This window comes from Salvia hispanica, chromosome 5 (genome assembly GCF_029641045.1).
Source record: "Salvia hispanica isolate PSC_SH4W2 chromosome 5, Shi_PSC_v1, whole genome shotgun sequence".
In the NCBI taxonomy this organism is placed as follows: Eukaryota; Viridiplantae; Streptophyta; class Magnoliopsida; order Lamiales; family Lamiaceae; genus Salvia; species Salvia hispanica.
The window spans coordinates 21,841,725-21,860,846 of NC_142696.1; the positions used below are offsets into that span (position 1 = coordinate 21,841,725).

At 34.8% G+C, this 19,122-nt stretch overlaps 1 protein-coding gene across 1 annotated transcript; it reads left to right on the forward strand.

Moving 5' to 3' along the window:
• The first annotated feature begins 17,242 nt into the window (after positions 1-17,242).
• On the forward strand, positions 17,243-19,122 carry LOC125190219 (expansin-A4-like). Its single transcript, XM_048087456.2, has 3 exons — positions 17,243-17,464; positions 17,543-17,858; positions 18,524-19,122. Exons 1-3 carry the CDS (start codon positions 17,311-17,313, stop codon positions 18,828-18,830), a joined length of 777 nt encoding a protein of 258 aa, XP_047943413.1. The 5' UTR covers positions 17,243-17,310; the 3' UTR covers positions 18,831-19,122.

A 19,122-nucleotide genomic window follows, 5' to 3' on the forward strand; every position in this document is an offset into this window, starting at 1 on the left:
TAGCATTCCTGGTATTTATTTAAATTGTGGAAATATATACCAAAATGCTCCTTATAGTTTTATAGGCATTTTAGTCAAAAAATTGAAAAAGAGCAAAAATAAATGAACGAAAGTGCAAAATTCAGATACTTATCATGATAGTATAATATTTTTTTATAGGGATTGCGAATGTGCAAGCAACAAAATTCAGAAACTAGATCACTCTTTCTTTTATGCAAATAAACATTTAACGAAGAGCACTCGCAAGAGAGATTGTAGATATCAAGAAGGATATCAATAATTCCAAAAATACAACATGCATGATTTTTGGGCTTTTCGAAAATATACCTATCATCCGTAAATATAAAAATGAAGGGATACAAATATAGTGTGGTGCAATTAAATAGAAAATGCCTCGTCACGTTGTAGATGGATCATGATATGGACTAGTAGGTATTTTTGCAACACTAGGTTGGACATATTCACATCTCCATTAATATTATTGGTCAATGAAGGTGTGAAACAGAAAACAGAAAAAAGAAAAATTGGAGGACATAAATGTCAGAAATGGGGCATCCAATCAAAATCTGCAAATATTGTCCAAAAATCACAAGATTTGTAGATAAGAAGTTAAGGCGAAGCACATGACGAAAAAATGTCATCGAAATTGATTTGTACAAAATAATAGAACTACTACTATTACAAATTGACAACTCATCTGCCACACTCATCTCATACTATAATGGTTAATCAAGATTAATTTGCGAAACTTGTTCTTCAATTACATCAAACGCTTAAAAGCTCAATTTTGTTTTGGGTTGTTTGATTTGTTTGCGATGACTTTTAATTAATTACTACTAGTACTATTTCTTTGGCAAAATTAAAGTCGAAATATGCTATGAAACATGTATGTGTTGTTATATCCTTTTTTAACAATGACGTAGTAAATTTGTGCAATCGTATTTCTTTTATAAAAAAAATTAATCATCTTGAAGTCACTATCCAATATAGTACTAGTTGAGTTTACCTTTTGCCCCTGCTGCGTATAAGGTTTAACGAATTCTTCGATACATCAGTGATTCCTATAGGTTATAGTTAGTTGAAAAGTAATCACTTTCAAAAATATCTCAAAAAAAGAATTCGCATAACTCTCTCATTTGCATTTTTTTTCTCATAAGTGTTTATCAAATTAAATGTAATTTTATGAGAAATCTAATGACATCATAAATACTTATATTCAAATCAAGAAATTTGATTTATCTTCCAAATTTTTTTAATTAAATCACACTATCATGTTGAAACTTTTTTGGTCACCGATGTTGGTGGCTCGAGCCTTTTATTCAATACAAAAAATATACTAATATAATAACATTGGCAATTTTATTCTAGATATATACCAAAACTACCTTAGCTTTAATGTACAACTTTTGCGTTAAAATAATTAGAAATAAATATGAATTAATTGTAAAATGGTATGAATGGATTAAGGATGAATTTAGGGGATCATGACCCTCAGAATGAATATTTTTGAATCAATATATATAGGGAGTGTGATTCGCTACTAACTTTTCTTAAGTTGTTAACTTGCGAACTCCTCAATGCAATGTATTAAAACATGATGATACTGAAATGATAACATAAACTTAAATTGATATTTTAATACATTATGTTGACATTGATATTTAAATGTCAACACAGTTTATTAAAATGTCAACACAAATATATGTTGACATTTTAATGTGATCATGTTGACATTTAATACACTACGGTGGCGTTCGATTGCCATGACTAATAATCATGAGACTATCCATCGAGGATTAAGTTGTAAGATTATTTTAGTTGGAGGGAGGAGGCTATGACTAATTATCATGAGACTATCCATCTAGGATTAAGTTGGATGGTTCAATCTTATGAACCAAACATAATACATATTTTAATTATGAGATTTAATCTTGCCAACCGAACGCCCCCTACGTTGATGAGTTAGCAAGTAAGCAGTTTAAGAAAATTTAGCAAAACGCTATCCTATATACTATACAGTACAGTATATCTCGAAACTGTTTAAGATCCTTCAAAACTTTAATGCTTGTAAGTTTAAATTGTGTTCAGAAAAATGTACAACATGCAACAAACGCAATCGTTCATATACTCGACTTCACTCGATATACTTTCAATCTGGACTGAGGTGGAATAAGCTTGAAATTTGAATTGAAACCATTTTTATTCATAAAAAGGTTTATTACTTAAATGTCCACAATTATGAATAATGAATTAACCGGAATATTAGAAGTCATATGTCCCATCTACGTACACAAGGTGAAGATCAAAATAGAAAAATATATTTTTGTGGAAAACTGGTTTGGTAGACCAATTTTGGTGGTAACTTGATTAATACATCCCCATGTGCAAATGGTTGTTAATAGATAAACAACAAGTATGGACCAATCGTCGTATTCATTGTATTCAATTCCCATTCGGAGACTAATTATTTCAATTCTAGGGTCTGGTCAGGTTCAGATTTTTTAGCTTAATTGAGAAGTGAGATGCATTTTTAGCCACTCATCAATAATATTATTTTTGAAATATCAACTGCAAGTAGATTATGTCAATTCGGGGTATTATCGTCAATAGTCTGCACATCAAATGTCAATAACTTATAGTTGACATTATATGTGTATAGTTGACATGATTTGTGTATGTATTTAACATGGATTGTACACATAGTTGACATTATATGTGTGTAGTTGACATGAATTGTATATGTGACTTTAGACCATCCGCATCTGTGTCTCAATACGTCTCTTAACCGTCTCATCCCGTAACTATTCATCGGTCCCACTGCACTTTTTACCCCATCTCTTAACCATCTTATCCTTTAACTATTCATTCAATTTCATTTTTTATTTTTATTTTCGACAAATTCAATTAATAAAAAACACACTTCATTAAATAAAATAAAATTACAGTTTAAAATCCTAAAAAATTAAAAAATACATAATTAAAACCCTAAAAAAAGATGATATGATAGTGTTTGTGAGAGTGTAGTGAAAAAATAGAAAAAAAATTAAAAATAAAAAAAAAACAGTTGAAAAAAAATGATCAACTTTTTTTTTATTATTATTCAGATTTAAAAAAAAAAAACTAAAAAGAGCCTAAAAGCGACGCCCACTCGCATAGCCGGCGAGTGACCGTCACGCCCCAACCGCTGCTCGCCACGTGGCCGACGCGCGTGGCGAGACAGCCCGCGTCCCACCCCTTCCCCCCCGAGCTAAACAACGAGACGGAGCACCCATAGCGGCGTCTCGCTGCGGATGCTCTTATATGTGCGTAGTTGACATGAATTGTATACGTAGTTGACAAAGAAAAAGTAAAAAATAAAAAATAATTAATTTTTTTTTAAAAAAATAATTAAATTTTTTTTAAAAAAAATTAAGATTAAAAAATGTTTATTGAATAAAATATACCATGAAATTACCATTCTGCTATTTCACAATTAATTAATTTAAAATTATTTTTCATGTGGCAAATTTTAGACCACTCAATTAATAAAAATGAGTGACTGATAATGCATCTCAATTTTGAATTAAGCTGAAAAATCTGAATCGATCGTAATCCTACAATTGTACTCCATATCTTTAAAGGAGAAAAGACAACAGTCGACCTTGCATACAAACCAGTACATCGTGCAAGTAATAATTTGAATAACATATCATTGAACATTAAAAATAATGCGGTAAAATTTAGTAAACAAATAGTACTAATTAATTAGAGCATCCGCATCGCGTCTCGATGCGGGCTCTATCTCGTCTTGAAGAGACGAGACCGCATCGAGACGGTGATGCGGCCTCCATCTCGTCTCGATGAGACAGGACATCTCGTCGAGTGTCACGCGCGGAAGAGGCCGGCCTCGAGACAGCTCGCCACGTGCCTTGGCGACGTGGCGTGCTCCGGTTCGTGCGTGACGCCCACTCGCCCCGCGAGTGGGCGTCGTTTATATCCGTTTAAAAAAAAAATGTTTTTTTTAAAAAATCAGCAAATTTCGAAAATAAAATAAATTAAAATATTGTAATTTTTAATTTTTGTATTTTTCAATATTGTAATAAAAATCGAAAATTAAAAAATTAAAATTAAAATTAAAAATACTCCATAAGATTTCAATTATGTATTTTTCGTATTTTCGGATGTTGTAATTTTTGTGGTTTTTAATGATTTAATGAATTATTAGTATTAATTTAATATTTCAATTAAATATTAATTGAATTTGTTGGAAATAAAAATAAAAAATGAAATTGAATGAATAGTTAAGGGATGAGATGGTTAAGAGATGGAGGGACAAGTGTCTCTTAGTTAAGAGATGAGGTGAAAAGTACCGTGGGGCCCATGAATAGTGAAGAGATGAAACGGTTAAGAGACGGATAAGAGACAGGGATGCGGATGTTCTTACAAATTGCCATTCAACCGTTTTAAATAGTAAAAAACTTCACAAAAGAAATCATACTCGGCTTATAAATATTAATTCACATTTTAGCACAATAAATAACACGTACTGATATAAGTTTCGGAGTAATTTAATGAAAATTCTAAAAAGTTCAACAATTGCGGGAAATGTTTTATAGCACCACAAAACACGTAGTTTCATTTTATAAACGCATAAACGGCAACTTGTCACATGCAATATCCCTTTTTGATATATGAACTAAAAAACTCATGATATTGAGATAAAAAGTTTTTGTCAGTTTTAATTAATAATTTTATAGTATTATTTTCTATTATTGATCAATTTTGGAATTTTGTGTGTTATGGTAAATGAACTGCTTTAAGTAATGCCAAGTTCAATGAAGTCACCATAAACGAATTATCTTTGTTTGGTTGAAAATATAATTAATATTATATATTTATATGAAGGTGACTGTATTTTTTTATCGTTGGATACTAAGAACAAATCTAAATTTTATGATTTTATTACTAAATTTAAAGTTAATCTTAATCAAAATTTAATCTAATTTTTGCTTTAGTATATTTTATGAAGAGTTGTTACCATGGCAATTTGGCCTTTAGTATATTTTATGAAGAGTTGTTACCATGGCAATTTGGTATTTTATGAAGAGTTGTTACCTAGATCAACCGTTGATTCCACTAAACTTATCAAGCGTTGTATATTAAAATTAGTTTTATAGAGGTCTTCCATTTACCTATATAATGAAATTATAAGCAATCTTTATAACTTGATCGTAAACTTTATGCTGTTATTAGGCACTTAATGTTGAAAGTTAAACAATTGACCCGCTAACGCAAATCTGATTTATATGTCTAGTTCAAACAATTTAATTTTTGATATATTTATAAATTGTTTCAGTAATTATTTGTTTTATGGAATTGGTCCGTAATGAAAATAAACATGCAAAAATATTTTTTCACCTGAGTAGGAAATTTGACTCATAAATCAGAATTCTGTGGATCAAATTTTTGAACTTTGTCCATTTTGTTACTAATTGAAAATTTGTGTTTTTAAATATTTTAGAAAATATGTTAATTACTTTTAGAGATACATTTGGAGTATTTCTTAATCATTGTTCGAGATGAATAAGTAAATTCCCTTGAAATAAACTTAGCATATATTTTGCGACTTTTCACGCCTTTTGAGACAATCCAATGTACTTCACAAATCACAATGTTGGTCAAAAATACTCCACCATTACAAATTTGAGATACTAAGGCACAAAATACCAAATCGGAAGAGATAAAAGTAGTCAAATGAAAATCCAAGAAATAGCGACAAATAATCAGATAACATAAACGAACAAATCATATGATGATGGATTTCAAAAATATATATACATGTGAATTACTATGAAAACTTGGTGAGATTTATTAATTATTTTCAATCACGAGACAGTTACACTCTAAATTAGTAGGTATTTTGTGGACAAATGTCTAAAATAATAATCCAAAGTGAAACACTCCAAACATGCAGCCATATAGCTACGTCATAGACGTTTCATTTCATTCAACTAATTAATTAATTAACTAAATGTTTGTCCATGTATTGTTTGTATTGAATGGGGTATATGTCAACGGTGTGTCATTTCCTTGATTAAATACAATGGGCGTAAATCGTCTGTTATTTTTACTTCTGTTTTTACGTATGTATCATGTAAATTATGTCACTGCGATACAAATTAATACTCCAATTAACTTTATTGGCGAACTAATTTTTGCTTTTTGACCAATGTACTATATAATTATATCACTTTTTATTTTACAAATTGTCGGCATTCTGCTTTTATAAAATATAAGCATATAATCAGTTTCGAACTAGTAACTTTATGTATTGAAAGAATATTATGTGTGAATAGGATATGAATTTCAACTCCGCCATCACTTGTTATTTTAAGAGGTAGTGTATTTTAGTATTTAAGTTTTCACATTGTAGATTTTAATCTATAGCTAAATGCTCATTGGTACGACAAATTCTATAAAGTTTTAAAGGTGCGTATTTGTAAAAAATTTAATTTCAGCCAACAATAACCTATAGCAGAATACTTCTACTTTATTGTGTTGTAGTCTTAATTTACAATTACAATAGTTAATACTTAATAGTATGATACATGGGTTTTCTGTTTTAATTTCCAATTTTAGTCGGTAATTGATGGATATCGGTAATTACTTCAATTAATACCACATAGCAAAAATTGTCATTTCTCAATAATTAGTACTCTTAATATATAACTTGATAGTGATGCAAGAGTAGTACACATTAAATTGGGAATATGATCCCATCCCCATTCATTCTACTAATTAAGTGGATTTAACTTACTTGGATATAGTCGGTTATAATTAGAAAAAATTTAGCAAGCATGAATTTTGAAAAAGTTTACACAAGCTGTCGCTCGTCCAATAGATCTAAGTACTTTTTACAAATTACAGTTGTCGAAATGAAAAGCTCAAGAATCCAAAAGAAAGGAACAAAAGTAAAATCCAAAATTAACCTTATACCAAAGTAAATGATTAGCGATAATAATTAAGATGCATAAAATAATTATGTTTCGTAGACACTAGTCAATAGTCTCAGTCCCCTTATGCACCATTCACCAACAAACCACATGTTTCCATAATTCGAATCTACTACATGCATTCTTCCTTCCTATCATTGCTTCTTTAATTTAAAACTTTAAACTACCCAATCATTTTTTCAATAGTAAAGTAAATTGAAATGAAAGAATATATGAGAAATTTGATTTGAGGAGTGGGATGCACATGGAGGGGTTGACAAATGAAATATTCATTCTAGATGGAATTGACGTTGCTTCTTAAACATAAAGGTTGTCTTTCTTTATAAGGAAAAATAACTTTATAAAACAAGATTTTGTGAAAATATTTTACGTTATGAGGGGGGTTGCGTATGGTTTTCATGATTTTTTATAGCAGGAGTGCAATTTAAGATATAAAAGAAGAATATTTTCTATTAAAATATAGTCGGATTAATTTTGAAGTAGGTTACTACTTACTAGTACTTGCTAGTTATGATCTTATAGCTTAAACGTTGTTTTCACTATACTTAAGTATGCAAAAGATGACAAACTCGCACACACAAATTTTCAATTAACTCGAACTTGGATATTTTAGTTACAAATTAAAACTGATATTGTAGAATTTACAATGATCAAGGAGAGGAAAGAAAAGTCGGGTCGGAAAGTAGAAATAATTGGGTGGGGCGACCCAAAGGCAAAAGGTTGAGGTATGCGTGCAGGCGGTGGGGCCCAGACTCGTTAATTGCGGGATTCAAAAAGGGCCCACTTTCCATAGGATACCGACCGGGTTCGGAGGCAACCGAGATGCGGATTAATTGTCCCATTGTATCTAAGAATCCGGCCTGGCTCCACTAGCCCTTTTTCTTTTTTCATCTTTTTTATGTTGTGATTTCGGAGAATTATAGGCGCTTCTTGCGCCTAAACTTTCGTTGGAAGTAAAGTACGTTGGTGTACTACAACAAATCATCAACTAGTAGTATTTATTTTTAATTGCTCTAATCGACCATGTGAGTCAATTATTATTTTAAGCAACCATAAAATTCTACCAACTCTAAAATTTTGTTGATAAATTGTTTTTTCAATAATATTACGTAAGATAATGAAGATTTCTCTTTCACAATCTGCCTTAACCCGAGTGTAACCCCTCAATAGGTCCGGCACTACTCTTTGCATCCAAACATGAAATAACTTGATATAAATATTCGACGTTGTGAAATGAATTGATATACACTTCTCCGTGATAAAAGTGTTATGAATATTTTCTACTTTCCGACATGTTCCCTCCATCTTAAACTTGTGTTGTTGTGCATAAGACAATCTCAAAAGGTACGCTAAAATCTAAAATGGAATAGGTATTTAGCTCCAATAGTACTCAAAAACTAATTTCATTTTTGGTTTTTGAGAAAAAAAAATATCTATCTTTAGGTTTACACTAAACTAAAATCTTAATTTTTTTAAATTTTGTGAGTAAAAAATGCATAATATAGAGAATATTCTTTTAAGTTTGAGTTTAGTATAAATGGTTGGAGTAAAATCATATTTGATGTGATATTTATATTAAAATGAATTTGAATTTATTGTAGTTGGTTGGAGATGCTCAAATAGATAGTTTGATCTTTGATTAGTCAGCTTCATATTTTTCTATGCAATAATACGTGTATAAGTTATTGTACCATTCAATTGACTATTGAGTATCACCTAATGATATGACCAATATAATTTATTTAATTGCCATTTAAACATGCATGTGTTAAAACAGGGTCAGTGTTCCCTTGTTACATATGAGAGCATTAAGAGTGTCCATTATAGTTGGCCGGGTCAAGCCACAAAATGTGGCTAAGTCATAAAATTGTGGCTGGGCCACTAATGCCCATGTTTTACACTATAGTGGACATGTCCAAGCCACCAAATAATTTATTTTTTTCATTTTGTGTATATTATAATTAAAAATGGGTATATTTATAGAATTTGTGTAAGAATGAGGTAAAAAAATGTGTATACTTATAGAATTAAAAAAAAAAAATTTGAAAATAGGGAGAGCCGCGGCTCGTGGCCGCTGCAATAGGAGAGCCGCGGCCGGGCCACGCGAGTTGCGCTCTCGTGGTAGAGTACAACAGCAATAGACGTACACGGATTAAAAAACGGAAGAAAAAACCAACAGAGCTGACAGCACAACAAGTGCAAAATCAGCAGATCTAGAAGGAAAAAGAAGCAATCGAAAGCAAGACACACCACTAACTAACAAAAAGAAGGCAAACAACAGGAAGCTACCTGAGAGAAAATAGCGAATAGGGAGCAAGAGGCAGCGCCCACCTACTTCGTGTGTTTCTCAAGCCTTCAAACCTGGTGTCAACCCTCCCACTCTGAAGACGTTCCAATCCTTCAGTATTTGCCCCGGTGAGAAGGGGAAGTGAGGGCACTGAAAACATCCAGTAGGATCCATGAAGAAAAAAGTGAATGCAGAGAATACTAAAAATTGCTTGAGTGTAAATTTGTTGTTTTTCATTCCATGATCCAAAATGCTCGAAGAGCTCATACATATATCCATTGTTGGAACAATCTAGAACCTTTAACTAATCTAGATTAAGTACAAGACAAACCATAATGATAACACTAAATAAAACTAACTCTGCAAAGCATCCTTCTTCTTTATCCCTTTGATCACCACGTCTCTCCAAGTACAAGAGTGGTCCTCCACCTTAGTTGTGATCTTGGGTACAATCATGAGCTCATCTCGTGTGGAGCCATAGACAACTTTCTCTCATGCGCTGGACACAGCATTCACACAATGCTCCTCAAGGCTTGACACTGTTGCATTGCTGGCAGTGACCGAGCCATCTTGGCAATGGTCTCTAACACGCCCCCTCAATCCGAGGGAGGCTAAAGAGACTACACCCAATCTTTCTCTTAGCTTCACGAAGGGTTGATGACTCAAGGGCTTAGTAAAAATCTCTGCGATCTGATCTTCAGAAGGAACATGCCTTAATTCTATTTTCTTATTCAACACCTTGTTTCGGACAAAATGCATATCCAATTCAATATGTTTAGTTCTTGCATGAAGTACAAGATTCGATGCCAAGGCCAAATCACAGGACTGATCTTCTTCTTTATCCTAAGTTCACCAAGTAATGAAGTGAGCATGTCACCTCTGCTGCTACCTGTGCCAAGCTTCTGTACTCTGCTCATGTGCTTGATCTAGCTACAACCGTTTGCTTTTTAACACACCAAGAGATTAGATTTCTTCCATGGTAGGCGCATACTCCAGTAGTTGATCTTCTATCATCCAAGTATGCTGCCCAATCTGAGTCAGAGAAGGCTGAAATGTCTCCATTTGATTTTCGAATTTGAATCTCATAATCTAGAGTCCCTGAAAGATACCTCAATATTCTCTTAACTGTCTTCCAGTGTGTATCCAATGGCTCTGCCGTATATTGACTTACCTTGTTCACAGCAAAATTAATGTCTGGTCTGGTAATGGAAGCATATTGAAGAGCTCCAACTATGCTTCTATAAAGTTTAGGGTCAGACACTGGTTGCCCTGAATGTTTACTTAACTCTGAGCTTGAAACCATAGGAGTTGGACACCTTTTGGCACCTACCATACTGGCTTTCTTTAGAAGATTTTTGATGTAATTAGACTAACAAAGATGAAGTCCACCATCAGTAGTCTTGACTACTTCAACACCTAAGAACAAGCTCACCTCCCCCAAGATCTTTTAAAGAAAAGAAGGAATTCAACTGAGCAATGACTTTCTGGATTGAAGTTTGAGAATTTCTAGTGATTAGCATATCATCTACATAGATAAGTAGATAGATAACATCCTTTCCTTGTTGCCTAAAGAACATAGAAGCATCTGCCTTAGACTGAGAAAAACCAAGGTTAAGAAGTACTGAGTGGACAGTGAAGAACCAAGCTCTAGAAGCTTGTTTTAGGCCATAAATAGCCTTGTTTAGTTTACAAACAAGATGAGGTCCACCTTGCTCAAAACCCAGAGGCTGCTTCATGTAAATATCTTCTTTCAACTCACCATTCAAGAAAGCATTGTTCACATCTAGGTGAGTCATTGTCCAGCCAAGAGAAACTGCTAGGCTAAGAATAATCCTTATTGTAGTAGGCTTCACAACTGGACTAAATGTTTCATTGAAGTCAAAACCAGGTTGTTGTGAAAAACCTTGAGCAACCAAACGTGCCTTATGTCTAGCAATGGCACCAGATAAATGAAACTTGATCTTGAAAATCCAAGTACAACCAATGAGGTTCTTGCCTGGTGGGAGAGTTGTTAATATCCAAATTTTATTCTTTAAAAGAGCAATAAATTCACTCAGCATAGCAACTTTCCAAATGGGAATAAGCAAGGCTTCTAAGGCAGATTTGGGTAAAAGATGGGGAGACAAAGAGATAGTGAAGACCTTAGGCTTAAAAATACCAGATTTTGACCTTGTTGTCATGGTGTGAGTGGAAGTATTGACTGGTGGATCAGGATCAGGAGCAGAATCTAACTGAGCTGATGATGGAGAATTAACTGAATGATCAGCAGGGACAGATTGAGTAGCTGATGATGGTGAACTATGTAAATGATGAGATGGTGTGAGAGCAGAATTTGATTCTGAGGCTGAAGATGAGAGATTATCAGGCTAATCAGAGGAGGGAATGGTATGTGGAATGGTATGAATGAGAGGGAGTAAAGATTCTGAATTATCAGAAGTAGAATGATATGTGTTATGATGTGGAGATGTAACAGAAGTACTTTGAAAAGGAAACACTGATTCATCAAAAATGACATCCCTAGTAATGATCAATTTTCCATCATGAAGAAGCACCTTATACCCTTTATGACAGTGACTATATCCTAGGAAAGTCCCTTTCACAGATCTGAATTGTAGTTTATGTTTGTTATATGGTCTGGTGAAGGGAAAACATAGACACCCAAAAACTCTTAAGTCAGAATAGTTTGGCTTCCTGAGCAGGATTTTTTCATGAGGAGAAATGTTTTTGATGACCTTAGAAGGCATGAGATTTATCAAATGAACAGCAGTAACAAAGACATCATCCCAAAATCTTTGAGGAAGTGAAGATTGAGCTAACAAGGCCAAACCTGTTTCAACTATATGTCTGTGTTTTCTCTCTGCTAGGCCGTTTTGCTGTGGGGTATAAGGACAAGAGACTCTATGGATGATCCCATTTTGTTTAAGGAAAGGAACCAAACCTTGATATTCACCTCCCCAATCAAATTGCAACATCTTAATTTTAGTCCCTAAGAGGTTCTCACTCATCACTTTGAACTGTTTGAAAACTGCAGTAACATCACTTTTGGTTTTGAGCAAATATATCTAGGTGAATCTAGAAAAATGGTCAACAAATGAAACATAATATAAATATCCATTTCTAGACTTTACTGGAGATGATCCCTAAACATCACTATGAATAAGCTCAAGGGGAGAATTATATTGAGAAGTGGACAGAGTATATGGTAATTTGTGAGCTTTGGAAACACAGCAAGGATGACAAAGAAATGAGTCTTTGATTGCAACATAAGGAACATTAAAACTGTTAAGAGCAAGTCTAACTACATCAAGAGTAGGATGTCCTAATCTATTATGCCATAAAGACAAATCTAGGCTAGGAATAGAACTGGAACTACTGCTGGATTTTGAGTTGGCCAAGCTCAGGGAATGAACAGCTAGACTCTCTGGACTGGAAGCAGAAATGGAGACAGTGCCTCTCTTGATTGGGGTGTGATCCACTAGAAAATGATATAAGCCTCTATCAAGGATTCCTTGAGCACAATTTCCTTGGTACTCAGATCCTTAACAAAACAGAAACTGGGATGAAACTCAAAGAATACAGAATTATCTGAGCAAAATTGGAAACACTTAGAAGATTTTTGGTAATGTTAGGAACATGCAGGAGATTCTTAAGATGAAGAATTCTAGAAAAACTAGCTGAGTGAGATTTAAAAGCACTTTCTCCAATATTTGCAATATTAACAGCAGTCCCATTACCAAGCAATAAATTCTTACCTCCTTTGTAGTCAGTGCTGATGTTGAGATGCTGAGATCATTTGACACGTGGTGTGTTGCTCCTGAATCTAGATACCAACATAAAGACGCATTGGAGCCATAACCGAATTCTGATGGAGCTCCAATGGAGAAAGAACCTGATGGAGATCTTGGCACAGACTGAACCAAGTGAGCTGAGGGATTGAAGAATCCTTGTTGCTGTTGTTGAGGGGCATTTCCTCTGAACTGGAGTTGAGGGGGAGTGTAATTTTACTCAAACCTATGCCAGCATTTTTCTGCAGAGTGACCAGGCTTCTCACACAACTAACAAATAATCTTGTTACCTCCTCTGGCATAGCCTCTTCCACTTCTACCTCCTCTCTGATTTCTTCCTCCAAAACCTCCTCCACTGCCTTGTTCAAAATTGTTGTTGTTGAAATTTTGTTGATCTCTCTTTTGCCCAGACTGTTGTTGTTGAACTAGATTCAGAGTTGGTTGTGATCCATCTGAGCTGGTAGAATGAGCTCTAGTTGATTCCATCCTAGACTCAAAACTCAATAAAAAGGCACTGACATCTGCAACATTCTAAGGATCTGATCTTGAAGTTACTGCACATACTGCAGGATCATAGTCTTGACCAAGACCTCCCATGATATGCAACACCTGCTCTCCTTCTGAAATTCTGCAGCAAACAGATCCAAGTAGATCAAAATAAGTCCTCATCTTACCCAAATATTCTGTCATAATGAGCTCATCTTTCTTCAAGTTCTGCATTTACTGTCTATATTGCATCACTTTGGTTGTAGCGCGGCTTGCAAAGTTTGTCTCTAGGGCTTTTCAAATGTCCCTAGCAGATCTGAGTCCCACCACCAAGGTTAGAGCATTCTCATACAAAGAAGACAAGAGCCATCCTGCTACTCTCCTGTGTTGCCTTTGCCATGACACAAAGGCCGGATTTTGCACCATAGTTTCTCTATCCTGATCTGCAATCGTCTGCTCAGGTGGATCTGTTTCTCCAGTGAGAAATCCTTCAAGACCATACCCATAAACAGCAACATCAACCTGTTGTTGCCACATAAGAAATTTTCCATCACTTAGTTTGACTGAAATAGGAGGTAACTGAGAGAATAGAGGTGACAGTGTTGCCACTGGTATTGCTTCATTAGCTTCGCCCATTTTTGGAAAAGAAACAAGAAAAATAGACTATAGGGGTAGGAGAGACAGGATCAAAAGGATCCTGCTCTGATACCATGAAAACATCCAGTAGGATCCATGAAGAAAAAAGTGAATGCAGAGAATACTAAAAATAGCTTGAGTGTAAATTTGTTGTTTTTCATTCCATGATCCAAAATGCTCGAAGAGCTCATACATATATCCATTGTTGGAACAATCTAGAACCTTTAACTAATCTAGATTAAGTACAAGACAAACCATAATGATAACACTAAATAAAACTAACTCTGCAAAGCATCCTTCTTCTTTATCCCTTTGATCACCACGTCTCTCCAAGTACAAGAGTGGTCCTCCACCTTAGCTGTGATCTTGGGTACAATCACGAGCTCAGCTTGTGTGGAGCCATCGACGACTTTCTCTCGTGCGCTGGACACAGCATTCACACAATGCTCCTCAAAGCTTGACACTGTTGCATTGCTGGCAGTGACCGAGCCATCTTGGCAATGGTCTCTAACATGCACCATCCTCTAATTCACGTGCCAAGGAACCAAAACAGTCGCATTTTCTCAAACTCCCAATTGGGTTGGAAGTTTTGAGACACGATCTTGTTACAGATATTCCAAATAGACCATGCAGTGATATAAAAGATAGAGATCCAAAGCTTCTTGACAAAGCGTCTAAAGGGTACACCAAGCCAAGAAATGAAGCACGCCCTTGGCTTTTAGCTCCGACCCTATTTGCTACTAATATAAATAATGTTATCAATAATAAATCTGAATTTGATATACTACAAAAGTTTGCAGACACACATAAGATCAAGTCGCACATAATATTAGGTACGGCCAATTTGGGGCTTTTTTACACAACCAATAACTCAAAACTCTATAGTATGTAAGGATCATCCAAATAACCCTAACCATAACTTACACAGAAGTTTACAGTATTTGCTTTGATTTGAAACAAACTATATTTCTATTTAAGGATCGACAATTGAATTTGTAATAAAATGATAAATTTTGGCATGAGTTATATTCGTGCAATATGTACTATAATTCAAATTACTTGGGCGTTTAGCTTTATAATTAATGGGCATATATAATTATCCAAGTTGTGTAGTGATAACTCGTATATTGTACAAAATCCAAACTTTTCAACATAGTGTCAACACAACGTGAACACAATGCCAACCCAGTGTAAAATTTCAAGATTTTGATATCAATACAATGACAATACAATGTCATCTCAATACCAATACGATGTGAACACAACATTAACCATTGAAACTGTGTTGACATTTTTATTGATATTATATTGTCATCTGTTAACATTTTTTGATAGTCCAAATATTCATAGTTTGAAATTTGTACAATATTTAGAGTTTGTATTTGATTACGTTTTTATCAAGCTTATTCATTCTGCTTGGCCAGGACAAATAGGTAAAGTTAATGGAAGTATATTCAGTTCATGTCACTATCACAATTTGTATTCGGCTTGCATTTATAAAGGTAAAATAAAAACGTAATATCTTGAGATAAATATAACGAGACAATGACATTAACCTTTTATAAGCGAATTTCGGTTGCCAATTATACAATTTGTTAATTTCGTCTTATTATCAAATATTGATGGATATATAGCAGAGTATGACAAAAGTTTTATTTCATCAACATATACAACCCATCAACTCCACATTTATTATGGACAATTTTTGTGCTACCGCGTGATATTTTGTCATAATATCATCAATTCGGTAATACAGTATGTAACAAAATTCTCATTATTTTTTTTTTTACATAAATTTGTATTCTAAGTGACGCAATATTCTATAATAATATCTTAAATGTATATGGTATAATGTAATTTTTCATTCAACAAGTTGTATAATTGATGCCACATCTCATCACCTGATATTAACATCACATGTTCTTCACTAAAACAAACATTCTCTATAATATGGCCCAACTGCATTAGGTACAGTGGTACACAGTACGCTAATTAATCTATCATAATTGACGTCTTATAATCAAACTACCAAACATATACTTTCAAAATATAAAAAACATTAAATTTGGTCAAATTATGATATATTCAGTAATTTTAAAATTCAATCAGAAAAATAATGAATTTAGTTTTGTTCTTAATTATCCGAAGGTGTACAAAAATTATGGTCGATTACATTTAATACATTGTACATATTTTTCATTTAAACGATTTCGTATTCTTTATAAATATATAAACATTGTTAACTCATCGGCAATGGCGTCTACACATAGTTTTTCGACTGTCGTATTGGATACAATTTCACCAAAAAATATTAGCATGAGATAAGTGAGAACAATTTTTTAGTTATTTTTTAAAATTGTGGAACAAACCAAAATTTGAGTAAACACTAGTATCATTTTTTCAACAGTTGAACTATTCTATTCTGTGAATGAAAATGTAGTTTTATGTCAGTGGTTATTTTAGTAATGATTGGTCATGTTGATTTTTTTCTTGTAAATGGACATGCAAAATGAAGGTGTATGTGCCCAAAAACAAAGGCAAAATTCGTGCACTATTTTAATGCTAAAATGAATAATGTGCACTATTGAGTACAGATATTTTTTTGGCGTGTGTATAAATATGAATTTCATTCAGTGAGATGAAATCATCATCATTATATTCATTCGACTTACGGTTTAAACTATGTGTAATTATACACAATATGCGATTAAATATTAGTACTACTAGAATCGGTACCATTGTTCATTGTTGTGAAAATTTAAACGACCAGAAACTGAATAATATACATACCGAAAGAGTAGTAATTGAATTTGTGCAGTACTGATTGAATTACCGAAAATAGTGGAGCAAACGAAATTTTGATGAACCCAAGAAGCAAAAAAAAAAAGAAATTAGAGTTTAATTTAGAGGTAGAGTAGATTGCAGCGTGGCAAAGAAAATGTTGATGTAGAAAAAAGTAAATCGAGATTCCCAGAAGAGGGCAACCACTTATCCTGAAATTACCGGCTTTGCCACTGCAGAGGCTCCCTCCATAAGTATTAACTCGCCTCCACTCTTTCCCCTCACACCCAATTTTACCCATTTCCCTCTCTCTCTCTGCACTCACCAGTTCCAGAGAGAGAAAATGGCTCTACTCGCCGCAATCGCCTGCATTGCTTCCCTCATCTCTGCCCTGCTCCCACATGCCTCTGCCAGGATTCCCGGCAACTACAACGGCGGTGCCTGGCAGGGCGCCCACGCCACTTTCTACGGTGGCAGCGACGCCTCCGGCACCATGGGTACCCACTCTAATTCCAATGTACTATCTATAATTATCTATAATTAATTAGTTAATTGATAATGCGGTGGTGTTTCAGGCGGAGCCTGTGGCTACGGAAACCTGTACAGCCAGGGCTACGGCGTGAACACGGCGGCGCTGAGCACGGCGCTGTTCAACAACGGCTTCAGCTGCGGCGCGTGCTTCGAGCTCAAGTGCGCCGACGACAGGTCATGCCACGCCGGCAGCCCCTCCATCTTCATCACCGCCACCAATTTCTGCCCCCCCAACTACGCCCTCCCCAACGACCACGGCGGCTGGTGTAACCCCCCCAGGACCCACTTCGACCTCGCCATGCCCATGTTCCTCAAGATCGCCGAGTACCGCGCCGGAATCGTCCCTGTCAACTACCGGAGGTCCTATTTCTCTTCTCTCCCCTTTTTAAGCCTTTAATTTAACAATTGTGATTCGTGATTTTGTCTTTTTTTTATTCATGTCTGTCTCTATTTTCAAATGTGCATAGCTTCTGTTCTGCACTTCTTTTTCACTGTGCTCTCATTTTTTCCATTTTTGGATAAATTTCACTAACAATGCATGTGCACTCCTCACTCCACATTACACAGTGAGGGGCTTTTTATGTTCATCAATTTTAAGGTTTTGTGGCAAATATGCTTGAAACAAAAATGTGGTCCTGGGGGTATTATTGGGAATTCGTAGAGTTGCACATGGTTAATTGGCTCAATGGTCAAAACGGCCCATTTATATTCGGGTAGAGGAGAAGTAATTTACTCAGCTAGTAGGAGTACCATAAACATCCCATGTGAGAGTTCGTTAGTACGAGGGCCCCACTCCTCACCTATAGCCATTTACATCACGCCACGTCACCATATATCTGGACCGTCTCTTTTTTAGTTAAGTCAAATTTCGGTCTCCTATGTGAAAAGTCATTGCCGTACTGCCTTAATTCCCGATAATGAATGTGAAAAGTCATTGCCTAGAAGAATTTTCTTAAATATTTTATTCTCATTCCTACCTATCATATTTTGTAAATTACACAATTATTAATGTAACGCTACTACAGGGTGCCTTGCAAGAAGCACGGAGGAATAAGGTTCACAATCAACGGGCACCGCTACTTTAACTTGGTTTTGGTGACGAACGTGGCGGGTGCAGGGGACATCAAGAGGGTGAGCATCAAAGGAAGGGGCGGGTGGGTCAGCATGAGCCGGAACTGGGGACAGAATTGGCAGTCGAACGCAGCTTTGGTTGGTCAGCCTCTCTCCTTCAGGGTCACAGGAAGCGACCGACGCACCTCCACCTCATGGAATATTGCCCCGGCTAACTGGCAATTCGGCCAAACCTTCGTTGGGAAGAACTTCAGAGTTTGAGCCAATTTAGTGGAGGAGTTTTTGGGAACTTAGATGGAAAAAAAAAAAAAGAGAAAAAGAATAGGGTGTGTTTGGTTAAGGCCAAAAGAGAAAATTATAGTTTCTCTTTTTTGACTAATGAGCTGAGGCGGCCACACCAAAATGTTGTAGCCCGCAGCTTAATTTCAACATTTTATAAATAGTTTATATATAAGTAATTTGTGGTAAGTAGTACTAGTATGTGATTTTGTTTGAACAAGTGTGCAATTCTACTTTTAGCTATATATTTAAATGGAGATGGATTGTTTTTTAA